Raw genomic sequence first — 23622 nt, 5'->3', positions numbered from 1 at the left:
AAGCATCAAAAGTAGCAGATCTACAAGCTTTCAAGCTTGTAGATCTGCTACTTTTGCTATTTTTGAATCCTGAAAAGTAACAGTTTTGGACACATGAGGTTTCCACACGACAGAGACGATATATTTTGAGATCGCTACATTTCTTCTTAACTAATATCATTTTTCGCATACGTTGTATACTTTTTGTATCATATTTAAAGACATGTCATAGACAACTCCCGTCACAGCCAGGCTCCGTCGTTCCCATGTGGATTTCCAAATATCCATATGATTCCATCGTATTGATGAATCACACTTCAGTGTCCAGGACTCACAAGTTTAGAAATCAGATTTTTTTTTCATCACAATTCCAACCGAGGAATGTGATTCAAATCTGATACACAAACATCGGTTTTAATGCTGTTCAGACTTGATAAAAACCCAATCTGATGCCAATTTCTAGAGCAGGGCTCTTCAACGTTTTCAGGCCAAGGACCCCCTAGCTGAGAGAGAGAGATGAAGCAGGACCCCCTACTCTATATTGTATAAAATTGTGTTTCAGATTAAAGGTTTTTTTTTACTTCGTCTGCCATTTTTTCCCTCTACACCTATAGCCTCTTTGCCAAAAATAGCCAATCTACAAGCTTGTAGATCTGCTATTTTCGACTAATGTTCCCCTCAGAAAATGAATTTTAGGGTTCAAGTGGTTAATCTAAATTTTAGGGTTAAAAAAAAACTAAATCCTATCACACAAAGATTTGGCGGACCCCCTATAGTAGCTCTGAGGACCCCTTAGGGGTCCCGGACCCCCTGTTGAAGACCCCTGGTCTAGAGGTCAGAAATCAGTTTGTGTCTGACAGTTTGGACATATCAGACTTCAGTTCATGTCTCATCAGTTATTTTTTTTGTATTGTGTCCCTGCGTTCATTTTAAATAAAAATCTGCACTTTGTTTCTGTGTGGAAAAAGAAATGTGTCATGAAAATATGTTCATATATACAGACACAAATACCGACACGTGTATGTGTGTGCATGTGTGTGTTTGTGTGTGTGCATGTGTGTGTGTTTCACACTTCACAGCGGCCACAGGAGGAGAAGTATCCAGTCGGGCCCTGGCTGCTGGCTCTCTTTGTATTTGTCGTGTGCGGATCAGGTGAATATGTTTGATATCCTAAGGTGTGTTTGCATATGTATATGTGCGTCAGTGTTGATTTTGACAGCACATTTTCATTTAGTTTTAGTCATAGTCTTTTGAATAAAATTCCGTTTAGTTTTAGTCATCTGAAATGTTTTACTTTCAGTCTAGTTTTAGTCGACTAAATATCATAAGATTATAGTCGACTAAATCTACAGTTGATTTAGTCGAGTAAAATGTATTTTTGGCACGGTTGTGATGGCATAAACATGATTTTCACTTAGCTGCATGCCGAAAATAGCTGATCTGCAAGCTCACAACGCGTCGTGCTGCGACACGTGAGCTTGCAGATCAACTATTTTCGGTCTGTGACACCCGCGCGCACCCATGATGACTTGTCTTAGTTCTACTGGATCTCTTCTCCACTAGTCTTAGTTCTACTGGATCTCTTCTCCACTAGTCTTAGTTCTACTGGATCTCTTCTCCACTAGTCTTAGTTCTACTGGATCTCTTCTCCACTAGTCTTAGTTCTACTGGATCTCTTCTCCACTAGTCTTAGTTCTACTGGATCTCTTCTCCACTAGTCTTAGTTCTACTGGATCTCTTCTCCACTTGTCCATCTCGTTTTTGTAAGTGAAAAAAGGGTAGTCGACGAACATTTTTCGTCATAGTTTTAGTTGACGAAATCAACACTGTGTGTGTGTGTAGGGGGGACCACCAGGTTTCCCTTACGGGTCTGTAACTCCGAACGGAGTCCATTTGGTTCCATTCGTGCACTCTCAAATATTTGAATCGAATGGGGGTCTTAATGGCTTAATGCATATTAAACTGGGGGGGTCGTTTAAAATAAAATAAACAAGTTTGAGAATAAGGCTTTAGTTACAATAGAAGTCATTTTGTGTTTCTCTCTCTCTCTGCAGCCATCTTTCAGATCATCCAGAGTATCCGCATGGGGATGTGATCCAAAGAGTGCCTCCCCCTAACCCCCCTAACCCCCCCAGCCCCGCACACCACCTACCTAGGCCTGTAACAATTATTACATAATCCCAATTATTTGAGATAATCGCAATTATTTTGCACAATCGTCTTTATTGTTTTCATGTTGAAAATGTTCATATGTTTTCCATTTTTTTTTATTTATTTATTTTTCATTTTTTTGAAATTATAACATTATTAAATATGTCAGTAATTCCTTTGTATATTTAAGATATTTTGTCATATCTGTCCTGTGAAGATATGTTTTGGCCTAAAAGGCCAAACAGAAATCTAAATTGTATTCATAATGTTCCAATGCTCAATGCCAAAAAAGAAACACAATTAAATTGTTAAATCGCAATTATTTGTGTGACAATTAACGGTCAATTTAGATCATTGGTTCTCAAAGGGGGGGGACCCCACTTATTAGACCCCCAGGGGTCTAATCTAGCTGTGACCAGGGGGTCCCCAGCTAAATTAGTTGATATAACTTCACAATCATTTTAGCCACTTTAACCATATTTTATACTTTGGCCATTCAAAAATAGCAGATATACAAGCTATGAGCTTGTAGATCTGCTATTTTCAAAACAAAATATGTTTTAGATGGGGGGGGTCCGCAGCCAAATACATATCATTTTGGGGGTCCTTGACATGAAAAGGTTTGAGAACCGCTGACTTAGATTTTGTAATCGTGACAGCCCTACTCACAGCCCATGCCCCCCCCCCCCCTCCCCCCCTGTCTGGAGGAGGCCTGAAGGAGGACACAGCACAGCAACGGTAGCAGGACCCTCCAGCTCCAGGACAAACCCCCTCCTCTCTCCTCTCCTCTCCTCCGTGTTCCCTCCTCCCTCTTCAATCAGTGTTTACAGTGTGACGGGCCGACCGCGCGCGCACAGCCATTTTTCTATATGGACAGAGTCACAAAGCAACGCCGGCTAGTCGACAACGTTTTACTGTTTTAATCACTTACTTGACCGTGTGTGTGTGTGTGTGTGTGTGTGTGTACAGTACTTAAATTACTATACTTGTGAGGGCCAAAATGTCCAGTATAATTTCAGAAACGGTTATGGGTTAGGGCTGATTTATGAGCTTGTGAGCTTGCCTTGTATATCACCTATTTTCGACTCCATGATTAGGGTTAGAAATGGCAAAATATTGTGAAAATGTCTTTCATCAAATCGCTGTCCTAAAATGTTGATGTCCGCACAACTATAGTAATACAAACGTGTGTGTGTGTGTGTGTACTGTATGTGTGTGCAAGTGCCAGGGTGTGACCGTCGGGGACAGTGTGTCACACTCGACTGTTTCTATATTTATCTTGTCATGCGAGAAGATTGTTTTTTTTTTTAAATAAATGTGAAGAAGCTTTGGGATGCGTCTGGGTTTTACTTCTGCTTTTCACAACATGCTGCACTAGAACAGCTTTTCCAATCACAAGAACAAATATAGCTGCAAGCAGCGATAATACGGGGGGGGGGGGAGAGAGAGAGAGAGACAGACAGACAGACATGGATACTGGAGAGAGAGAGATAGAAACGGAATAGATTGGAGAGAGAGAGATGGAAACAGAATGGATTGATTGGACATCTCAACCTATTGCCATTAACAGGAATCGAACTCTCAACCTCCGGACTAATATGCTGCAACACTACCTATAGTGCTATAGCTTTGTCCAGGCTGATGTTGTCTGTTGAAGATCATAAACTCTTGCCTTCTGTCATGAACCAAGCCAACACTAAGATCACTCGTTCACAAACCATTTACCAATAGAGAAATTGTATGTCTCCTCGCAACCGAAAACAGTGAAAGCAGCCGATCTACAAGCTCAGAAACACGTTGCTATCTGAAAAGTTTTGAGATTGTAGATCGGCTATTTTCAGAATGAAGTATGTCATAGATTGAAAAAACATACTCTCAAATAAGCATTTCAGGTTATCTTTACCATTTGCACATGTATTCATTGATACAGTCATGTTGTTTGCAATTCAACTTAAATGAAGTCTGCATCAAGTGAGGCTTGAACTGGCGACCATGAGATTGTAAAGTATCATTTATAGTCGGACGTTTTTGTCTCCCCCTCCGTCAACTGCGGCTCCAGTTTTTCCTTCCGTGCAGTCGACATTCACCGTCAGCCCGACGTGTACGTTCTGTATGTTGCCTGTAATACCACTGGCGCCCGTTGGCAGTAAAAGGAAAAAAAAGTTACCTTGGTCCCTCTTTCTCCAAAAAAGACCCACGTTGGAGTACTTGAGTAAATGTACTTAATTATTTAATAGCCGACCGTCTATCCACGGTCTGTGGCAAAATGAACCCAGCCATTCCCTAAACACACACACACACACACACACACACACATAATATAGCACAGTGCAGTATGGGTCGAAACTCACGTTTTGTAGACAACCATTGTATTTGTCTAGTTTGTGGACTAGTTTGTGTCTTTTATTGCGTTGTTTTGGCTAGATGCTACAATGCTAGTTTCACAGCGCTGTTGGTTTTGTGAGAGAAATAAGTAACCATGTCTATGAAAACGAGCCCAAAAGTATCGACTAGGCCACATATGAAAATAGCAGATCTACAATATATATTTGAGAATCACTGGTTTAAATAATAATTGGCCCAAATAAGCAACTACACTTTAGAAACAAGCCCAAATAAAACCGCAACCACCAATAAAAAAATTGCTTGTTTGTTTACAATCAACTTTACAGAAAAATAAGCCCAAAGTCGCTTATAATAAGCAGACATGGCAACATTATGGAAACGGTAACATACTCTCGCAACTGCCATCTAGTGGATGAATGTGTGTATTACGCCTGTGCACTTTAAAATAAATAAAATAAGCCCTAAATAACGTGAGGGACCATGCATGTGTCCGTAAAGAACGGACGGAATCCCTCACCCCCTGAAGCACGTTTCAGACCCATCTAGGGACTTTGAACGGGCCTTAAGGTACTCATTTAAGGGAGACGCCATTGGACCAACAGACAAGAAACTGTGAAAAAGGAGATCACACAGATGATACAGTTTCACGCAAATAGCTGAAAAATCCTGGGTTTAAGTGTTTTTCAAACTGCTCAAAATTGCGGACAATCTAAGGGCCAATTGGAGTGAGATAGGTTTCAGTGATATTTGGAATGACTCTCTACATAACTGCAACGTTTCAAAGAAATGTGAGTCTTGCATGTATGTGTTAGGGGCAGATGAATACATTTCATAAAACTGCAATAGTTAAAATCTATTTCCTCCTGGGATTTTTGAGTAATCTGCACGAAACATTTTACACATGAACTTAGGACCTTTGCTGACAAAACAAAAGCGGCGGATTTTCCATAAGTGAAAAAATGCAGAAGTAATGAGGCAATGGCTGTTTTTCATATAATTCAAAATGGTGGGCGATCTAAAGGTCAGAGGTCAAAAGTCAGAGGGTGAAAGTTGTTCAGCATGAGGAGACGCATATGTGTATCCAAGTTTCATGGCTGTAGGTCAAACAGGGCATGAGTTGTACCTGTTCAAAGTTGGCATTTTTCAATTGAGTGCTATAGTGCCACCTTTTGACGAATGAGTGTGAGAATTATTTCTTGATCGTTTTTCATGACCATCTACCATGTGGCCGAGTTTTGTAAAAAGCGACAGCACGGTTCAGCCAGAAATGCGAAAAGTGGCAGAAGAAGAACTAAAATACTGCCAATAATAAAACAGGTCCAGAGCTGAGCTCTGGCCCCGTAATAAAACAGGTCCAGAGCTGAGCTCTGGCCCCGTAAAAGCAAAATATACCTACACCAGGGGTCTTCAACAGGGGGTCCGGGACCCCTAGGGGGTCCTCAGAGTTACTACAGGGGGTCCGCCAAAACTTTGTGTGCTATGATTATTCTTTTTTTTTTAAAAGTCACTACAAAGTACAACCAATCAACTCTAAATTGCCTGAAACGTACTCCTAACAGGTTTTTGGGGGGACGATTTTGGCCTCCACACTTAGTGATTTTTTCGGATTTAACTTTCGTTTCGGTGGTGACCAACTTTCGTTTCGGTAGTTTGATTACAAAATGTAAGTTGTGTAAAAAATAATCTGACTATACTAAGTTGTTATTTGTTTGTTTAAGTCAGGCTATACTCTACTCAGAGTCATAAGTTTACAAAATGTACTAATTCAATTCAATTCAAACAACTTTATTTTCCTTTCGGAACTTCGTTTGTGCAGTGGTTAAAAAAGACAAACATACATATAGTCAATACATATATACCTATGTCACTATTAAAAGACACAAAGTACATTTAAAACTATTACTTAAAAGCATGATAAAACTTAAAAGCATGGTAAAATAATATATTATATTGCAACCTATGCATGTGTTAGCGTGTTCATAGCGTCCATCAGATGGAATAGTCCAGCGTGCTTGAGGGGGGAGGGAGGGGGGGGGGGGGCTCCACCAGACCTAGATGTTCAGCAGTCTGATGGAGGTGGGTACAAAGCTATCTGAGCCCCTCTTTGTGAGTTTCGAAGCTCTGTAACGACGGCCTGAGGGCATCAGTTTGTAGTGTGTATGAAGTGTGTGTGTATTGTCCTAAAGTACTAAAGTACAGTGAACGTCTGTGCGGTTTGTCTTCATCACTGAAAATAACGTACATGTAAACTGATATAAAACTGCTGTCATGTGCAGTTGGGGTGAAGAAACACAACCATTTCACTCCTAATAATACCTATTTGATTTGACATCCTGACTTGCTCCTGTAGCTGAGGCTTGAACCTGTTACCTGCGGCTCATTAGTCAGTGACTCTATTCATTCACCTACAGCTGTTTCCTTGGAATCTGTGGTTCTGATACGTTTTTTTGTCAACCCCCCAAATTGACATGTATTTAGGCAGTGGACCCCAATGTGAAAAGATGTAGTGTCAGGGCCCCCCATGAAAAAGATTTATATTTATGCTGTAACACATTTTTTTAAAGTTATTTGTCTTGTTTGTTGTTCAAGTCAAAGCACCAGGAAGGCTGTACTTGTCAGCCATCTGTTAGCTCAATGGGTTGAGACGCAGTATTCATGATCCAGAGGCCATGAGTTCAAATCCCATTGATGTCTTTCCTATGATTCTTTCCTTTGCAGACTGGCTTCCAGAAGATCAACTGAAAACTACCAGGAAGGCTGTACTTGTCAGCCATCTGTTAGCTCAATGGGTTGAGACGCAGTATTCACGATCCAGAGGCCATGAGTTCAAATCCCATTGATGTCTTTCCTATGATTCTTTCCTTTGCAGACTGGCTTCCAGAAGATCAACTGAAAAACTACCAGGAAGGCTGTACTTGTCAGCCATCTGTTAGCTCAATGGGTTGAGACGCAGTATTCACGATCCAGAGGCCATGAGTTCAAATCCCATTGATGTCTTTCCTATGATTCTTTCCTTTGCAGACTGGCTTCCAGAAGATCAACTGAAAAACTACCAGGAAGGCTGTACTTGTCAGCCATCTGTTAGCTCAATGGGTTGAGACGCAGTATTCACGATCCAGAGGCCATGAGTTCAAATCCCATTGATGTCTTTCCTATGATTCTTTCCTTTGCAGACTGGCTTCCAGAAGATCAACTGAAAAACTACCAGGAAGGCTGTACTTGTCAGCCATCTCTTAGCTCAATGGGTTGAGACGCAGTATACATGATCCAGAGGCCATGAGTTCAAATCCCACTGGTGTCTTTACTGTGATGCTTTCCTTTGCAGACTAACTTCTAGAAAAACAAGTTAAAAGCACCAGGAGACCTGTAACTCTCAGCCAACAGCATAGCTCAACTGGTAGAGCGTCTGTCCAATAACATGACTTGACTTCACTTGAGTGGGTTCGATTCCCACTCGAGTGAAGTTTCCCTGGTATCTTGGGGCAACGGATAAATTGACTGATATCCTTAGTGATGCTTCCCTTTGCAGACTAACTTCCAGAAAACAAGTTAAAAGCACCAAGAAACCTGTAACTCTCAGTCGACAGCATAGCTCAACTGGTAGAGCGTCTGTCCAATAACATGACACTTCACTTGAGTGGGTTCAATTCCCAGTCTAGTCAAGTGTCCCCGGTAACTTGGGGCAACGGATAAATTGACTGATATCCGTAGAATAACTTGTAGGAGTGTGCTGGTTCAAATCCAGTTCAACCCAGGACCGAGCGGTCCTGGGTTCGATTCCCACTAACGTCAAGTCCCCGGTAAATTGGGGCAGCGGATAAATTGACTGATATCCGTAGAATAACTTGTAGGAGTGTCCTGGTTCAAATCCAGTCACCACCTTAGTAACTGAGACCGAATCTGGCCAATTCGGTCTCAGTTACTGAGATAGATAGAGGGTGTGTAGAGTGGGCGGAGTAGAGTAGGGGTAGAGTAAAGAGGGAATGTAGTGGGAGGAGTAGGACTAGGGGGAGGATTAGGAGTAGGACTAGGGGGAGGAGTAGAACTAGAGTAGGGGGCCAGAGTAGGAGTAGAGGCCAGAGTAGGGGGAGGAGTAGGGCCAGAGTAGGAGAAGGGGTAGGGCCCAGAGTAGGGGGAGGAGTAGGGGGAGGAGTAGGGCCAGAGTAGGAGAAGGGGGAGGAGTATGGGGAGGGCCCAGAATAGGGGGAGGAGTAGGGCCAGAGTAGGAGAAGGGGGAGGGCCCAGAATAGGGGGAGGAGTAGGGCCCAGAATAGGGGGAGGAGTAGGAGTAGGGGGAGGGCCCAGAATAGGGGGAGGAGTAGGGCTCAGAATAGGGGTCGGGGGAGGAGTAGGGGGAGGGCCCAGAATAGGGGGAGGAGTTGGGCCCAGAGTAGGGGGAGGAGTAGGGCCAGAGTAGGAGAAGGGGGAGGGCCCAGAATAGGGGGAGGAGTAGGTGGGTGGAGTAGGGAGCCAGGAGAGGGATATGGTTTTGGTTTCTGTATGGAGGTGAAATTTTATTAGAGATTAGGACAACTAGAGGGAAATAGGAAATAGGAATGTTGGCCTTAACTACCTTCCCTCCACCACCTACATACAGAAACCAAAACCATGGCCCTCTACTCTTTCCCCCCCCCCCCCCCGGCCTCTACTCCTACTCCGGGCCCTACTCATCCCCCTACTCCTACTCTGGCCCCTACTCCTCCTCCTCCTACTCCTCCCCCTACTCTGGGCCCTACTCCTCCCCTCCTATTCTGGGCCCTCCCCCTTCTCCTACTCTGGCCCTACTCCTCCCCCTATTCTGGGCCCTCCCCCTACTCCTACTCTGGCCCTACTCCTCCCCCTATTCTGGGCCCTCCCCCTACTCCTCCCCCTTCTCCTACTCTGGCCCTACTCCTCCCCCTATTCTGGGCCCTCCCCCTACTCCTCCCCCTTCTCCTACTCTGGCCCTACTCCTCCCCCTACTCTGGGCCCTACCCCTTCTCCTACTCTGGCCCTACTCCTCCGGCCTCTACTCCTACTCTAGTTCTACTCCTAGTCCTACTCCTCCCCCTAGTCCTACTCCTAATCCTCCCCCTAGTCCTACTCCTCCCACTACATTCCCTCTTTACTCTACCCCTACTCTACTCCGCCCACTCTACACACCCTCTATCTATCTCAGTAACTGAGACCGAATTGGCCAGATTCGGTGTCAGTTACTAAGGTGGTGACTGGATTTGAACCAGGACACTCCTACAAGTTATTCTACGGATATCAGTCAATTTATCCGCTGCCCCAATTTACCGGGGACTTGACGTTAGTGGGAATCGAACCCAGGACCGCTCGGTCCTGGGTTGAACTGGATTTGAACCAGCACACTCCTACAAGTTATTCTACGGATATCAGTCAATTTATCCGTTGCCCCAAGTTACCGGGGACACTTGACTCGACTGGGAATTGAACCCACTCAAGTGAAGTGTCATGTTATTGGACAGACGCTCTACCAGTTGAGCTATGCTGTCGACTGAGAGTTACAGGTTTCTTGGTGCTTTTAACTTGTTTTCTGGAAGTTAGTCTGCAAAGGGAAGCATCACTAAGGATATCAGTCAATTTATCCGTTGCCCCAAGATACCGGGGAAACTTCACTCGAGTGGGAATCGAACCCACTCAAGTGAAGTCAAGTCATGTTATTGGACAGACGCTCTACCAGTTGAGCTATGCTGTTGGCTGAGAGTTATAGGTCTCCTGGTGCTTTTAACTTGTTTTTCTAGAAGTTAGTCTGCAAAGGAAAGCATCACAGTAAAGACACCAGTGGGATTTGAACTCATGGCCTCTGGATCATGTATACTGCGTCTCAACCCATTGAGCTAAGAGTTGGATGACAAATACAGCCTTCCTGATGGTTTTCACTTGATCTTCTGGAAGCCAGTCTGCAAAGGAAAGACTCATAGGAAAGACATCAATGGGATTTGAACTCATGGCCTCTGGATCATGAATACTGTGTCTCAACCCATTGAGCTAACAGATGGCTCTCAAGTACAGCCTTCCTGGTGCTTTGACTTGAACAACAAACAAGACAAATAACTTTAAAATGTGTTACAGCATAAATATAAATCTTTTTCATGGGGGGCCCTGACACTACATCTTTTCACATTGGGGTCCACTGCCCAAATACATGTCAATTTGGGGGGTTGACAACAAAACGTTTTAGAACCAGGTGAATGGATAGAGTCACTGACTAGTGAGCAGCAGGTAACAGGTTCAAGCCTCAGCCACAGCAGCAAGTTCAGGATGTCAAATCAAATAGGTACTATTAGGAGTGAAATGGTTGTGTTTCTTCACCTCAACTGCACATGACAGCAGTTTTATATCTGTTTACATGTACGTTATTTTCAGTGATGAAGACAAACCGCACAGACGTTCACTGTACTTCAGTACATTTTGTAAACTTATGACTCTGAGTAGAGTATAGCCTGACTTAAACAAACAAATAACAACTTAGTATAGTCAGATTATTTTTTACACAACTTACATTTTGTAATCAAACTACCGAAACGAAAGTTGGTCACCACCGAAACGAAAGTTAAATCCGAAAAAATCACTAAGTGTGGAGGCCAAAATACTCCCCCCAAAAACCTGTTAGGAGTACGTTTCAGGCAATTTAGAGTTGATAAGTAATTTTCGTTTCGGTAAAATTTATTTTACAGAAACGAAAGTTAAATCCGAAAAAATCACTAAGTGTGGAGGCCAAAATCGTCCCCCCAAAAAACTGTTAGGAGTACGTTTCAGGCAATTTAGAGTCGATAAGTAAGTTTCGTTTCGGTAAAATGTATTTTACAGAAACGAAAGTTAAATCCGAAAAAATCACTCACAAAAATCACAGTTGATTGGTAGTACTTTGTAGTGACTTTTTTTGGTCCCTAACATTCATCGAGCTCTGGACTTAGTAATTTTTTTTTTCACCATTGTGTCACTACCGAAACGAAAGTTAAATCCGAAAAAATCACTAAGTGTGGAGGCCAAAATCGTCCCCCCAAAAACCTGTTAGGAGTACGTTTCAGGCAATTTAGAGTTGATTGGTAGTACTTTGTAGTGACTTCTTTTGGTCCCTAACATTCATCGAGCTATGGACTTAGTAAATTTATTTTTTCACCAGTCGATCAGGTCAACAATGTGGCAGTGTGATTGATTTGAGGCTGCCTAAGATTGATTTGAGGCTGCTACGTATGTGCATAACAGTATATATACTTAGCGACCACTACGTATGTGCATAACAGTATATACTTAGCGACCACACTAATGTTATTGCCACTATTTATTCCACCCGTTTTATGACCCCTAACTAGTACTTTTAGCTACAAACTCCACAATGTTCGGCTACCATTTGAACAATTGTAATTTTAGAGATATTTCACTTTTAATTGCTAAAAATACCGTAGACCTTTGTCACTGAAGAAGACGAAGCTTTAAACCTCCCAAAACAACCCACCTCTCCCACTCATTTTGCCAGCTGGCTCAGGGTAGAAGACAGGGTTAAACAACTAAAAATGGGAAAATGCCCCCTATACCCGTCTAAATACCTCCAAAAAGTTGTTAGTGACAGTCCAAAAAATTGTTAGTGACAGTCACAATACTAAAGGGAGCGTTAACAACAATCTGGTACCACCCACCCATACAACAAACATGGACAAATTCTCCTTCTACAGCACTGCCACCCAGGTTTGGAATAGTACCCCATCCCTCAAAAAATGCAGTTCGCTGGGCTCATTTAAAACAGCCTTGAAAACTCACCTTTCAGGAGGCCAAAAGAGGAGGGAGTACCATTTTCCTGTTAGACAGACGACCCCCCAATAAAATATTCAATCAAAAACCTTTGCTTACACTATCAACCCCACACTGTTCTTTCTAGTTATCTGCAATATTCCCACACAGATCAACCTGCAATATTCCCACACAGATCAACCCTGGCCAGCCACCTTGAAGGGTGACAGCTTGGATTAGGGTTTTTGCCTTGATTTGTCTATGGGCACTCAAATCTTTTTAGTACAAATACTCTACAAGTTAAAGTACGGTATTCAAAATGTACTTGAGTAAAAGAAGAAAAGTGTTGGCATCAAAATATACTTAAAGGACCAAAAGTACTCAATATGCAGGTCCTGTTTTCAAATGTCTAAAATGTATACAAATCTTTTGAAAATAGCAGTGGTTAATGTATGTTTTGTAATAATAATCAAAAAGATTTGCCTCTGAGATGTAGTGGAGTATTGAAAATTCCTCCGTAAAGTAAAAGTAAGTCAAAATTGTACAGAGTAAATGTACTTAGTTTACTTTCTTCCACTGTCTATGGGGCATCATGTATCAACTACATTCACCATGTCATCAGACAGTGGGGCATCATGTATCAACTACATTCACCATGTCATCAGATTTTTATACCATAAACAGACCAAACAAAACCTGCCTAGTAAGTTATTGAAAACATACAGGCTGCTTCCCCTTCTGTAGAATGAACATCATAAAGAAATAATTCAAGGCAAAACAATAACTTATTCATCCGTTAACAGTTTTATTGAAAGTTGTGATGTGCAACTGTCAAGTGCAATTGTGTTTATGTAATGTTTACAATTTCTCATCTGCTTTTTTTCTTTTTTTTCTTCAGAGAAAACATGCACAGAAGAACGTGAGCATACAACTTATACATAGGTAGGATTGCCAAAAAAAATCCATTTTGCGTGAAAGTTCTGCATTTTTTATGATATATATTTCAGACTAAAGTGATAACGTTTCGTTTTGTTGTTATTATAATAATTTGATCGTGGAGTACTACTTCACTGTCAACCAAATAAAAGAGGAGGGGGTGGGGGGGGTGGGGCACAGGGGTGATGCAATACTTCAGAAAAAAAGAAAAGAAAAATACAATGCAAGTGAACAGTTGGGTTACAGTATTATTATTATGGGATGTCGAAGGATAGACAGTTGTTGCTTTGTCTTTTGTTTTGTCGGTCACTTAAATCAGTGGTTCTCAACGTGGGGCTACCGGGGGACCACCACGGGGTCCAAACGGACCCTTATTGGGGTCTGTAACTCGGATCATACTACAGCGTCACACAAAAGCATCAGAAGTAGCAGATCTACAAGCTCGAAACGAGCTTGTAGATCTGCTACTTTTTGCTACTTAGGCGATGGGGGGGGGGCGGGGGGTCCCCATTCAACTGCGGGGGGGTCCTAGAAATTAAAAAAGGTTGAGAATCACCAAACTGAAACTTTACTGGGACCCCCAATGTACACTGTAGAATCCGCAGTGCTTTATTTAACTCTTGAGAGCATACAAATAGAATAGGGTTCCATTTGTAGACCCTGTATGTATAGGGTCCATTTTGTGGACCGCCCCGGGTGGTGCTGACCGCATTCCACGTTGAGAAACCAGCGAGTTAAAATCTCAAGTTCCAGAAATTACAGCATTTTTAAAAAGAGGCCGTCGTCATTGGAATAAAGCGAGCGAGCTCATTACTAGCCCGCCTGTCTTTTTTCTCTCTCCAAATCTGTGCAAACCTAGATAAGCATCTGTTCTCATTCAACCCGTCTAACTTTACACATACTTACACTATACAGAAATATACATCATCCTCCCGCCCATCAAACAATGTCCTTTTGGGAAAAAGAAAGAAAAAGAAAAAAAACATGATTTGCAGCGTAGCTCAATGTCTCAACCCCGCTTTTTTTTCACGTCTTATTATTATTTTACATGCCGTCCGCAGGGGTTTGAGATTACAGCCGTGATGAGCTTCAAGTCCAGGGCAAAAAAAACAGAGGGGCTCTCTCAACTTTAAATACTGAAAATAGAAGAATATCAACATCTTTTCTCTTTTAATAAAGCGAGACGCTTTCGACTCCCGTCGAAACCTGTTTAAAATTACATCTTGTCGCCTCAGCTCGAGACCACCTTCCGTTTTTCCCCCTGTCGGACTCAACAAGCCCCCCCCCCCCCCTCACCACCACCACCCCATGCCGGATGGGGACACTGTGATGATATAATAACTAGAATAAATGCTCACATTCTTTAAGTTTTGTTTTGTTTTCTTGCCCCGAAGAGAGAGAAGGCTGTACCGTCTCGTCTCTCTCCCCGAGATGCTCACATTCATTAGCTTTTTTTTTGCACCCCCCCTTCCCTCCCCCAAAAGGCTTCAGTCCCACCCCACCCTCCATCCCCGAAAAATCTCTCAACCTCGGAACGTCAACGCCTAGCCTAGAGAGAGAACCACTTTTCATTATTTACAGTAAAAGGGGGCGTTTAGCAAAGCATGGCCGACCGCCAACGCGACCCCCTCTCGTCACCATCATCATCATCATCATCATAGAAACTCGACATCACTTGAAATCCATTGACACAGGCACAGTGATTATTTATTTTTTTCTATTTTCTTATATGCGGTGTAACAGTCCGCCATGACTCGTCGCTTCGTCAGACATTCTCGTCGATATGTCCAAACGGGGAGGGGGGGGGGGGATGGGGGGAGCAGGCGTTTGGCAAAAAAAATGTTCGTTCGTTCGCCCGTCTTCAAGATTGTCTCTTTGTATTAGCGCCGTAAACCACTTAAAGCCCTGTATCCTTCCGTCATATACGACGGACAGCGGAAATTGACGATCTGGTATAAGCTTTAAAGATCGTCTATTTCCGCTTTTTTGGGGGGGGGGGTTGGAAGATTTTCACTTATTACATGCCCAAAGTAGGGAGCCCTCCCCCCCCAAACATCCCACCCCCTCCCCAAGACTTTTAAAATACTTGTATGTGCAAAATTCTTTGTCTTGTAACAGCGTCGACTTCCTCTGCTTTTTCGTCGTCTTCGGAGGAGGAGGCTTTGAAGGTTTTATAAGCTCTGCCGCAAAGGTAGCAGGATTCACTGTCCGTCCATCCGTCCGTCCTTCCGCCACACCGAAAGCCAGCCCCCCTCCTCCTCCTCTGTTCGTTCTCTGCTTCGGCGGAAGCGGACAGGGAAGGAGTGTGTGTGTGTGTGTGTGTGGGGGGGGAGGGGACGCTATGCCGAGGCGCCCGAACTGTGCGAAACGGGCTGCTGCTGCAGGGGCGCGGTGGCGGCGGGCGGTAAGGCGCCCTGCTGCGGGGCTCCTCCTCCTCCGCCGGCGCCCACCGGCAGCACCGCCGCCCCCGTGGCGGCGGGCGGGGAGCTGGTGGTCTGCACCTGGGCCTGGAACTGGGCCATCTGCTCGGGGCTGGCCAGCGTCTTCAGCAGCGTGTTCTCCTGCTCCAGCTGGGAGTTGCGCTCGATCAGCTCCTTGATCTGCTCCTTGAGCACCTCCACCTCCTCGCGCACCGCGTACATCAGGTGGCTCTTCACCAGGTCCTGAGAGAGACACACACACAGCAAAACACACGGTTAACATCTCATTAGGCCACAGACTCCCATTCGAGAAGATTTGTGTTGTTAAACGTTTTCAAAATTCAGCATTTTTCAACAATTGGTGTTATAATAGCAGATCTACAAGGTCACTGCTATTTTCAAATAGCTGAAGAATAAAACAGGGTTCAAGTGGTAGAAATGATTTTGATGCAATATTAACTCATTTAGCTTGGGACCCCCTGGAACCCCATCGGACCCCAATTTCAGAAGCAGTGCTCCATCTATGGCAGTAGTTCTCAAACTTTTTCATGTCAAATTGACACTTATTACCCCACGGACCCCCATTTGAAAAGATAAGCCAGAGACGTTTTTTATGGCTCTAGCAGTGATTCTCAACCATTTTAATTTCAAGGACCCCCAGTTTAACATGCATTAGGCTACGGACCCCCATTTAATGGCATTTATACCTCTGGGACCCCAATTCATACTGTAAAATCAATGTTAATTTAACTCTGAGAGTGTACAAATGGAACCAAATGGACCCGTTAGGGTCCATTTGGTTGCATTTGTACACTCTCAGAGTTACAGACCCATAAGGGTCCATTTGGTTCCTGTCCATCATTTAGCTGGGGACCCCCTGGAACCCCCTCAAGTACCCCTAGGGGTCCCCGGACCCCACTTTGAGAACCAATGATCTATGGAACCAACACAATTTGGACAACACAGGATTCATATTGAAGGAGATATTAATCATATGAGCTTCGGGCAGTACTACGTGTCAACCAGTAAGTGTCCTACCTAACACCAGACTCTAAATGTCTCAATGGTAGAGTGGGGACTCAGGGACTCAGAGGTATTTACATAATCTAGATGTACTAGTTATGTTGTACACACTACTACACAGTACTGTATACTAACCTTTCAGCATTATATTTGTTTTTGTTGTGAAACAAAGAAGCTGTGATAATATCACAGAATACAAATAAGAATTTGCATTAATCGTGTATGGCATTTTCATGCCTGTAAGCCAATGGTTTCTTCCATAAACTTAAACATATGCTTTACAAAATTATAGTGTTTGTGTCGTTTTTAGACACAATTCAATGGCTTGTATATAAAATAAACATTTGCATTAACAGCCACAATGGAACTGTGCCTAGCGTGATTATCACAGGGCACAAAAATACCCTATGCAATATTCCCAGGCTCTCTCTTCCTCTGACGCTGCAGTGACTCAAAAAACAAGACAAAGTGGCCCCACCCCTATCCCCCCCCCCTCAGCCAATCGGAGAGCGAGATATTTATAACTGCGTGTCAAGGCCTGCGAGTTTGCCTAGCAACAGTTCCTAACAAGCCAACAGTGTGCGCGGTATCTAGGCAGTGTTGCCATGTCTGCTTATTATAAGCGACTTAAGGCTTATTGTGTAGTAGCTTATTTGGGCTCGTTTCTAAAGTGTAGTTGCTTTTTTGGGCTTGCTTCCTAATGTTGTTTAAACCAGTTGTTCTCAAACATTTTCAAGTCAAGGAGACCCAAATTAACATGTATTTGTCTGCAGACCCTCATCTGAAAATATTGTATGCCAGGGACCCCCATACAACATGTGTGTTGTGCATACAACATTTGTGTTGTTAAAATGTTTAAAAAAGATTCCACATTTTATCATTTTTTTGGGAAAATGGCAGATCTACACGCTTGTAGATCGGCTATTTTCAAATAGCCAATATACTAAAAGGGCGAAGGGCTCGCTTCTTTTGCGTTTGTTTTCATAGACCTGGTTGCTTATTTCTCTCACAAAATCTGGCAACACTGTATCTAGGCTGGGCTCCAATAACAATAGAGACAATGAAAGAGAAAATAAAACCGTCTCTTTAGGAATGGCCTTTTGCATGCATTTCTAAATAATCAATAATATAAATAATCAATTCTAGAGGTAATGGAAGCAGAAGGGTGAAAGGGGGGTTTATTTTAGTTCCCAAATGGTCAGGGCTAGTACAGTCAAACAAATGGTTTTTCCCACGGTGACGTCACCTATGTCATACTGTATTATTAAGACCGTCGAAAATAGCAGATCTACAAGCTCACGATGTGGATATGTAGGCTAGATATTTTCGCCTCACAACACCTTAATAACTATATTATTAACCACTTAAACCCCTGCATCCATAGTGGGGAAAGTTTTCGTTGAAAATAGCTGATCGACAAGCTCACAACTCGTTGTAAAGCCAAGTAAATCAACATAATAATAAACATATTATATTATTACAACTGCCTTCGGCCTGTCTTTGTCTTTTTAGTTGATGCTTTTTGCCTGCATGATGCATGCAATCCCATATGGTTCAAATCCTTCTTTCACATAGTACAGATAGGATGCAATATAATGTACTTATTTCCATGAAACAATTGTTCCATAATAGAAACAGATGGTTAAACTTACCATTGCCTGCTCAATCTTGTTGTCTATGGCCACAACACTGGCTCCAGATGAACTGAAAATGAAACAAAAGAAAAACACTGTTATATAGAATAATAGTTAAAAGAAAAACACTGTTATATAGTATAATAGTTCAAACTGAGCTGCATCAAAGGGAATGTTGGTTCAAACAAAGACACAATGGAGAAAATTGGATAAAAACGGTGCATTATTATCCTTTCATAATAACGTTATTACTAATTATGAGGCTTCCACAAATGGACCCTTTACGGTTCTGTAACTGAGAGTTATTATGCGGGTGGTTGAAATAAAATAAAAGGTTCAGAACCACTACAGTAGCCAACCGGCCAATTCTCTGTGTGTGTGTGTGTGTGTGTGTGTGTGTGTGTGTGTGTGTGTGTGTGTGTGTGTGTGTGTGTGTGTGTGTGTGTGTGTGTGTGTGTGTGTAAGACTATTGTAGCATCCATCCACTGCCACCCTTGCAAAAAAAAAAAAACCTCCATTCCAATATATTCCTTTTCATTGACATACTGATCCTGCAATGTTTTCCTCACACTCGCCAACCAAAAATGTCAAATAACAATAATTCAATATGTGCAATCGTGTCAAAAAAATATTGGAGGAGGCTATTATTGCAGCAAAAAAAAGGTGGACAGAGAGGGGTCTCCTGCAGTGAGGATGCCCTTCCCAAATAGATTAATAACATACTTTTTGTTCTTGATTACTACTCGTTTATATGATGTTTTTGCATAGTAGGCTTATTGTATATTTGCTTGTCTTTAAATGTTTCGATGAATTGAATACCCAGGACCCCAATGGAAACAAGCCATAGAGCTGTCTTGGGTTTAATCCTTGTAGCATCCTTTTGTATTGAACTGTACTTTCTGTGCTTTTTCCCCCCTGACAAACAGTTAATAAACTATTCAATCAATCAATCTAATATATATATATATATTTTACCTATTGTCGAGTTTGACATGCGAGCTCTCCGCGCTCAACAGCGACGACAAAAACGAGATGGAGAAATTCCTCAGCTGACAAACGCCTAGATCCATGGCCACTGCTGTGAGGCACGATGGAGTAGTCATGCTAAAAGATCTGCCCGGAGAACGACGACCGAGTCCCCCGCTAAAGCTTTCAATCTCTTCCACCGATGATCCACCACACCGGGTCCCGATCGCTCTGCTTGTCCGACAACACAAGCACCGTGTCCCGGGGAAAGCCTGTACATCCAACAACCCCCGCGCGGAACAAAAACAAAAAAATCATAAAAATCCAAGGTCAGCTCATCTCCTCTCCTCTCTCTCTCTCTCTCTGCTCCGCACTGGAATCGGACTGACTGCAGCCTGGATGAACCACCACGCATAATTTATCCCGGGAAAAACAGCCCAGACCAGCCCCCCATTGGCTGAGAGGCCGCGGAGAATCTGACTAATTTATGCGGACCGCCCCTACCTGCGGCTCAGCCGACATCATCTGCATAATCTATGTAGTGGAGGGGGTGGAGGGGGACAAACGAAACTGGGGGAAACCGGATGGGAAGGGAAGGAAAGGAAAGGAAAACATTTACTTCAAAGCAGTGGTGTAAAGTAACTGAGTACATTTACTCAAGTACTGTACTTTTACATATTTTTACTTTACTTGAGTATTTCCAATACTGCTACTCCACTACATCTCAGAGGCAAATATGATACTTTTTACTCCACTACAATTATTTGACAACTTTAGTTACTAGTTACTTTATAGATTATTCTTACAAAACATACAGTAACCATTTCAGCCCGCCCCTATATACATTTCGGCCATATGAAAATAGCCAATCTACAAGCTCACAATACGTTGCGATGCGATGCATTGTTAGCTTGTAGATCTGTTATTTTCAAAAGATTGAGTACTTTTCCCACCACTGACTTCCAAGACATCCAATCAAACTGCTTCATCCTGACTAGAAGCCAAAACAAATCACATCGACCCACACAGCTAATATTATCATTACATGGACAGAGATTCAATAAGCATAATGAGAAATAACCAGAAAATAAGAATGAAAAAACATAAGGAAAAAAAAAACAAGCTCAGTAGGCTACCAAATAGCAGGTATTAAGAGTATAATAATACATGCTTCTAACTTTTAAAGTCAAGCTGAATAAAAGTACAAGGGTTTCATTGCAGGTGCAAGGGGAAAAAACTGCTTTGACCGATGTTATGTTTATATGTTGCCCCCTTCTGTCTGTAAACAGCACTGCAACCTGCAGTCAACAGAGGTTGACTGCAGGTTTCAAGTGTGTATTCTACCTGGTACAAATACACAAGGCTTTATAATATCATATGCTTGATTGGTTGATTTAATAAAAGGATTCTGAAAGGATTAAACCCAAGTGAGCACTATGGCTTGTTTCCATTGGGGTCCTGTGTATTCAATTGATTGAACACACACACACACACACACACACACACACACAAGTTTACATGCTATGCCCTACTACACCCAAGAAAGCCTCAGATTTCACAATAGTAACAATGTCGTTTTTTTGACAGCAACTTTCACTTTTGGTGATTTCTGTTTCACATAATAGCAGGTATAGAGAGTAGCTATAATAACTGCAATAAAATAAGTTTAGCAGGTGAAGGGCATCTCCTCTCCTCCTCCTCTATTCATAACCATTCATTCATTCATTCTGTGCGGGACGGGGCTTTGAGTTTTTGGCCATGACCCGTCACCTTGATTGACCTGACTGACCAACATTGTGTACACAAGTGTTGCCAGATTTTGAGAGAGAAATAAGCAACCAGGTCTATGAAAACAAGCCCCAAAAGAAGAGACCGGCTATTTGAAAATAGCCGGTCTACGAGCTTGCAATGCGACGCGTTTTGAGCTTGTAGATCTGCCATTTAAAGAGAAAATCTTGAAATAAAATGTGAAATATTTGGAAGATGTTTTGAAACATTTCAAAAACACAAATCTGGTACAGGGCTCCCTGGCACAAAATATTTTCAGATGGGGGTTAGAGAGGGACAAATACATTTGGGGGTCCATGAAGTGAAAAGGTTTGACAACCACTGGTTTATACAACCGTAGGAGACAAGCCCAAATAAGCAACTATACTTTAAAAACAAGCCCCCCCCAAAAAAATAAATAAATACAACTACCAATATTTACACACAACTTTACAGAAAAACAAGTCCACAGTCGCTTATAATAAGCAGACATGGCAACACTGATTGTGTATTGTGTCTTGGCTGGCTGGCGCCTTGAGTCAGTTTTGTTGTGGGTTTATATGTTAATGTTAACATGAAGCACCTTGTGGAGGTGCTGGACAGACATGGCAACACTGATTGGGGGGTTGGCTGACTGGGGGGGGTTGATGAGTCAGCCACAATGGGGGGTTAACTACCGGCTATTGTTTACTAAGTACCCACTACAAGCTGGGGAGCAGTGGTGGAAAAAGTACTCAAAAGTTTTACTTGAGTAAAAGTATCAATACCGCAATGTAGACATTACCAAAAGTAAAAGTGCTAAAATGTTTGAAAATATATATATCTCTTTTTGTTTAGTTGTTTCTGTTTAAAGTACTTTTTGGTTTTAATTTGTATCTTTTAAGTTGTGTACATGTTTTATGTTAATCAAATTCAAATTGTACATTAATATAATGTAATGTACAATAATATACTATACATAAGCCCTCCTAGGGTTTCTTGCCTCACCGGCACAACAATATTCTGTCACTGTACAAAGAAGTTGTATACTGAGTTTATGAATATCATATCATTCCTGTTGTCCAAATAAATCAAATCATCATATTCTGTGAGGAACATTAGCCAAAAATAGCAGATCTACAAGCTCTAGTAGATCGGCTCTTTTAGGCCAAGAGAGTTGGTGTAGATGGGGAAAAGGCGGATCAGTCCAGTTTATTATGTCTAGACAGTCTAAAGGTAGGACAACAAACAACTTTAGATATTTAAATATATATGTTTCTTTTTTCGTATAATTGTATGGAAATTACTTAAAAAGGTGACCCTACGGGGAGCAGAATGGAACTGCCCAGGGATGACATCACGAGTGGAGGAAGTGTTAAATGTCTAGCGTTCAAAAACAAATATATTTGCAATGCTCTGGAAGCCTCCGTTTTTTCCCACATTATTTGAATATCCAGCGTTTTAAATTAGCTGCTGCCCTGCCCTTTAAGTGGTAAAGCCGAAATGGCTGATGAAGAACAACAGTTTAAGTTCCTTTCCTCTGGCCACCACCTTGACAACAGAAACACTCGTACTGTGTTCATCAACAGCTTGTGGTTGTGAAGGCGGTGGTGTGTCTCGTCTTGTCTTGTCATCGCCGTTGTTTGACCACAAAGTGTTGATGATGACAGTTGTGGTCAAACGGTGGTATTTAGCAAGGAAATAAATGACAACAAAATTACAACCGTTATATATCGTCTCTATCGGCTGGAAAACTGTTACTTTTCAGGATTCAACTTCAAAAGTAGCAAAAGTAGCAGATCTACAAGCTCAAAACGCGTCGCTTCGCGCCGCGTTTCGAGCTTGTGGATCTACTACTTTTGTGCGACGCTGCAGTACGTAGTAGGGCGTTAATTTACGAAAAAACACAAAAAGTTAGAATATGGAGATAAGAGGTTTCTGGCGTTTCGCTCCGCTGTGGTCATATGGTATGACCTGAAGAAAAAATAGCCTATGGCTTGATGTCTTTTCCAACAACAAGCCTGCTGCTATCCGATTGGTCGAAAGCTTTCGACGCTTCCCTACAACTTGCGACCCGACACTGTCAGCGTACCCACCGCCCATTCAACAGCATATTTTCGGCAACAGACGCTTTCCGACACTTAAAGGTAGGGTAAGTGATATTTTTGGGTTAAAACAAAAAGTATTTTGTTAAAAGGTTAAAGCACTATATTCTGATAGTAATCATTGCTATAGAGTGTTTGTTCAGTAACAGGAGGCTCCTCGTCTCTTCAGCTCTTTAATAAACAGAAAATACATTTTTCGGTAGGTGTCAAAATCTCAGCCAATCAGGAGAAAGCACCCATTTTTAAGCTTAATTTGTATAGTGTTCCAATTCCAATTTTGCCTGCTCATTTCTTAGTGTCATCACTTCCAATTTCACTTGTTTAATCTGTATCCTGATTGAGTTCTCTGCCCTGGTTGGATAAAATTGGAAATGAAACTGAAACTGAAACGAAAATGCATTTTCTGTTTAATAAAGAGGTGGAGAGAGAAGGAGACTCCTAATACTGCACAAACACTCTATAGCAATGAGTACTATCAGAATATAGAGCTATTTAACACTTATTTTAACCAACGCAAATCACTTACCCTACCTTTAACCGCCGCCGCCGTCGGTGCGGTGTGAGAGCTACTTTAATAAA

General features: G+C 42.3%; 1 protein-coding gene across 3 annotated transcripts in view; it reads right to left on the bottom strand.

The window, feature by feature from the left end:
- Positions 1-12994: 12994 nt before the first annotated feature.
- The window catches only part of tsc22d1 (TSC22 domain family, member 1), a gene marked incomplete at its 5' end in the record, with an annotated part of 83121 nt that continues 72493 nt past the window's right edge, over positions 12995-23622 (bottom strand). For 2 of the 3 annotated variants that reach the window (XM_084085192.1, XM_084085194.1), the window contains 2 exons: positions 12995-15812; positions 18245-18296. In XM_084085192.1, coding sequence (XP_083941318.1) covers positions 15489-15812; positions 18245-18296 — 376 coding nt within the window. In that variant the 3' untranslated portion in view covers positions 12995-15488. Of the gene's footprint in view, positions 15813-18244; positions 18297-19201; positions 19571-23622 lie in introns of those variants that run through there. The other variant, XM_084085193.1, reaches the window with a different exon arrangement.

Source organism: Gymnoscopelus microlampas, assembly GCF_963454915.1.
Source record: "Gymnoscopelus microlampas genome assembly, chromosome: 17".
Lineage (NCBI taxonomy): Eukaryota > Metazoa > Chordata > Actinopteri > Myctophiformes > Myctophidae > Gymnoscopelus > Gymnoscopelus microlampas.
The sequence above is the reverse complement of the archived record's forward strand: the minus strand, read 5'-3'. Positions and strand labels throughout refer to the sequence as shown.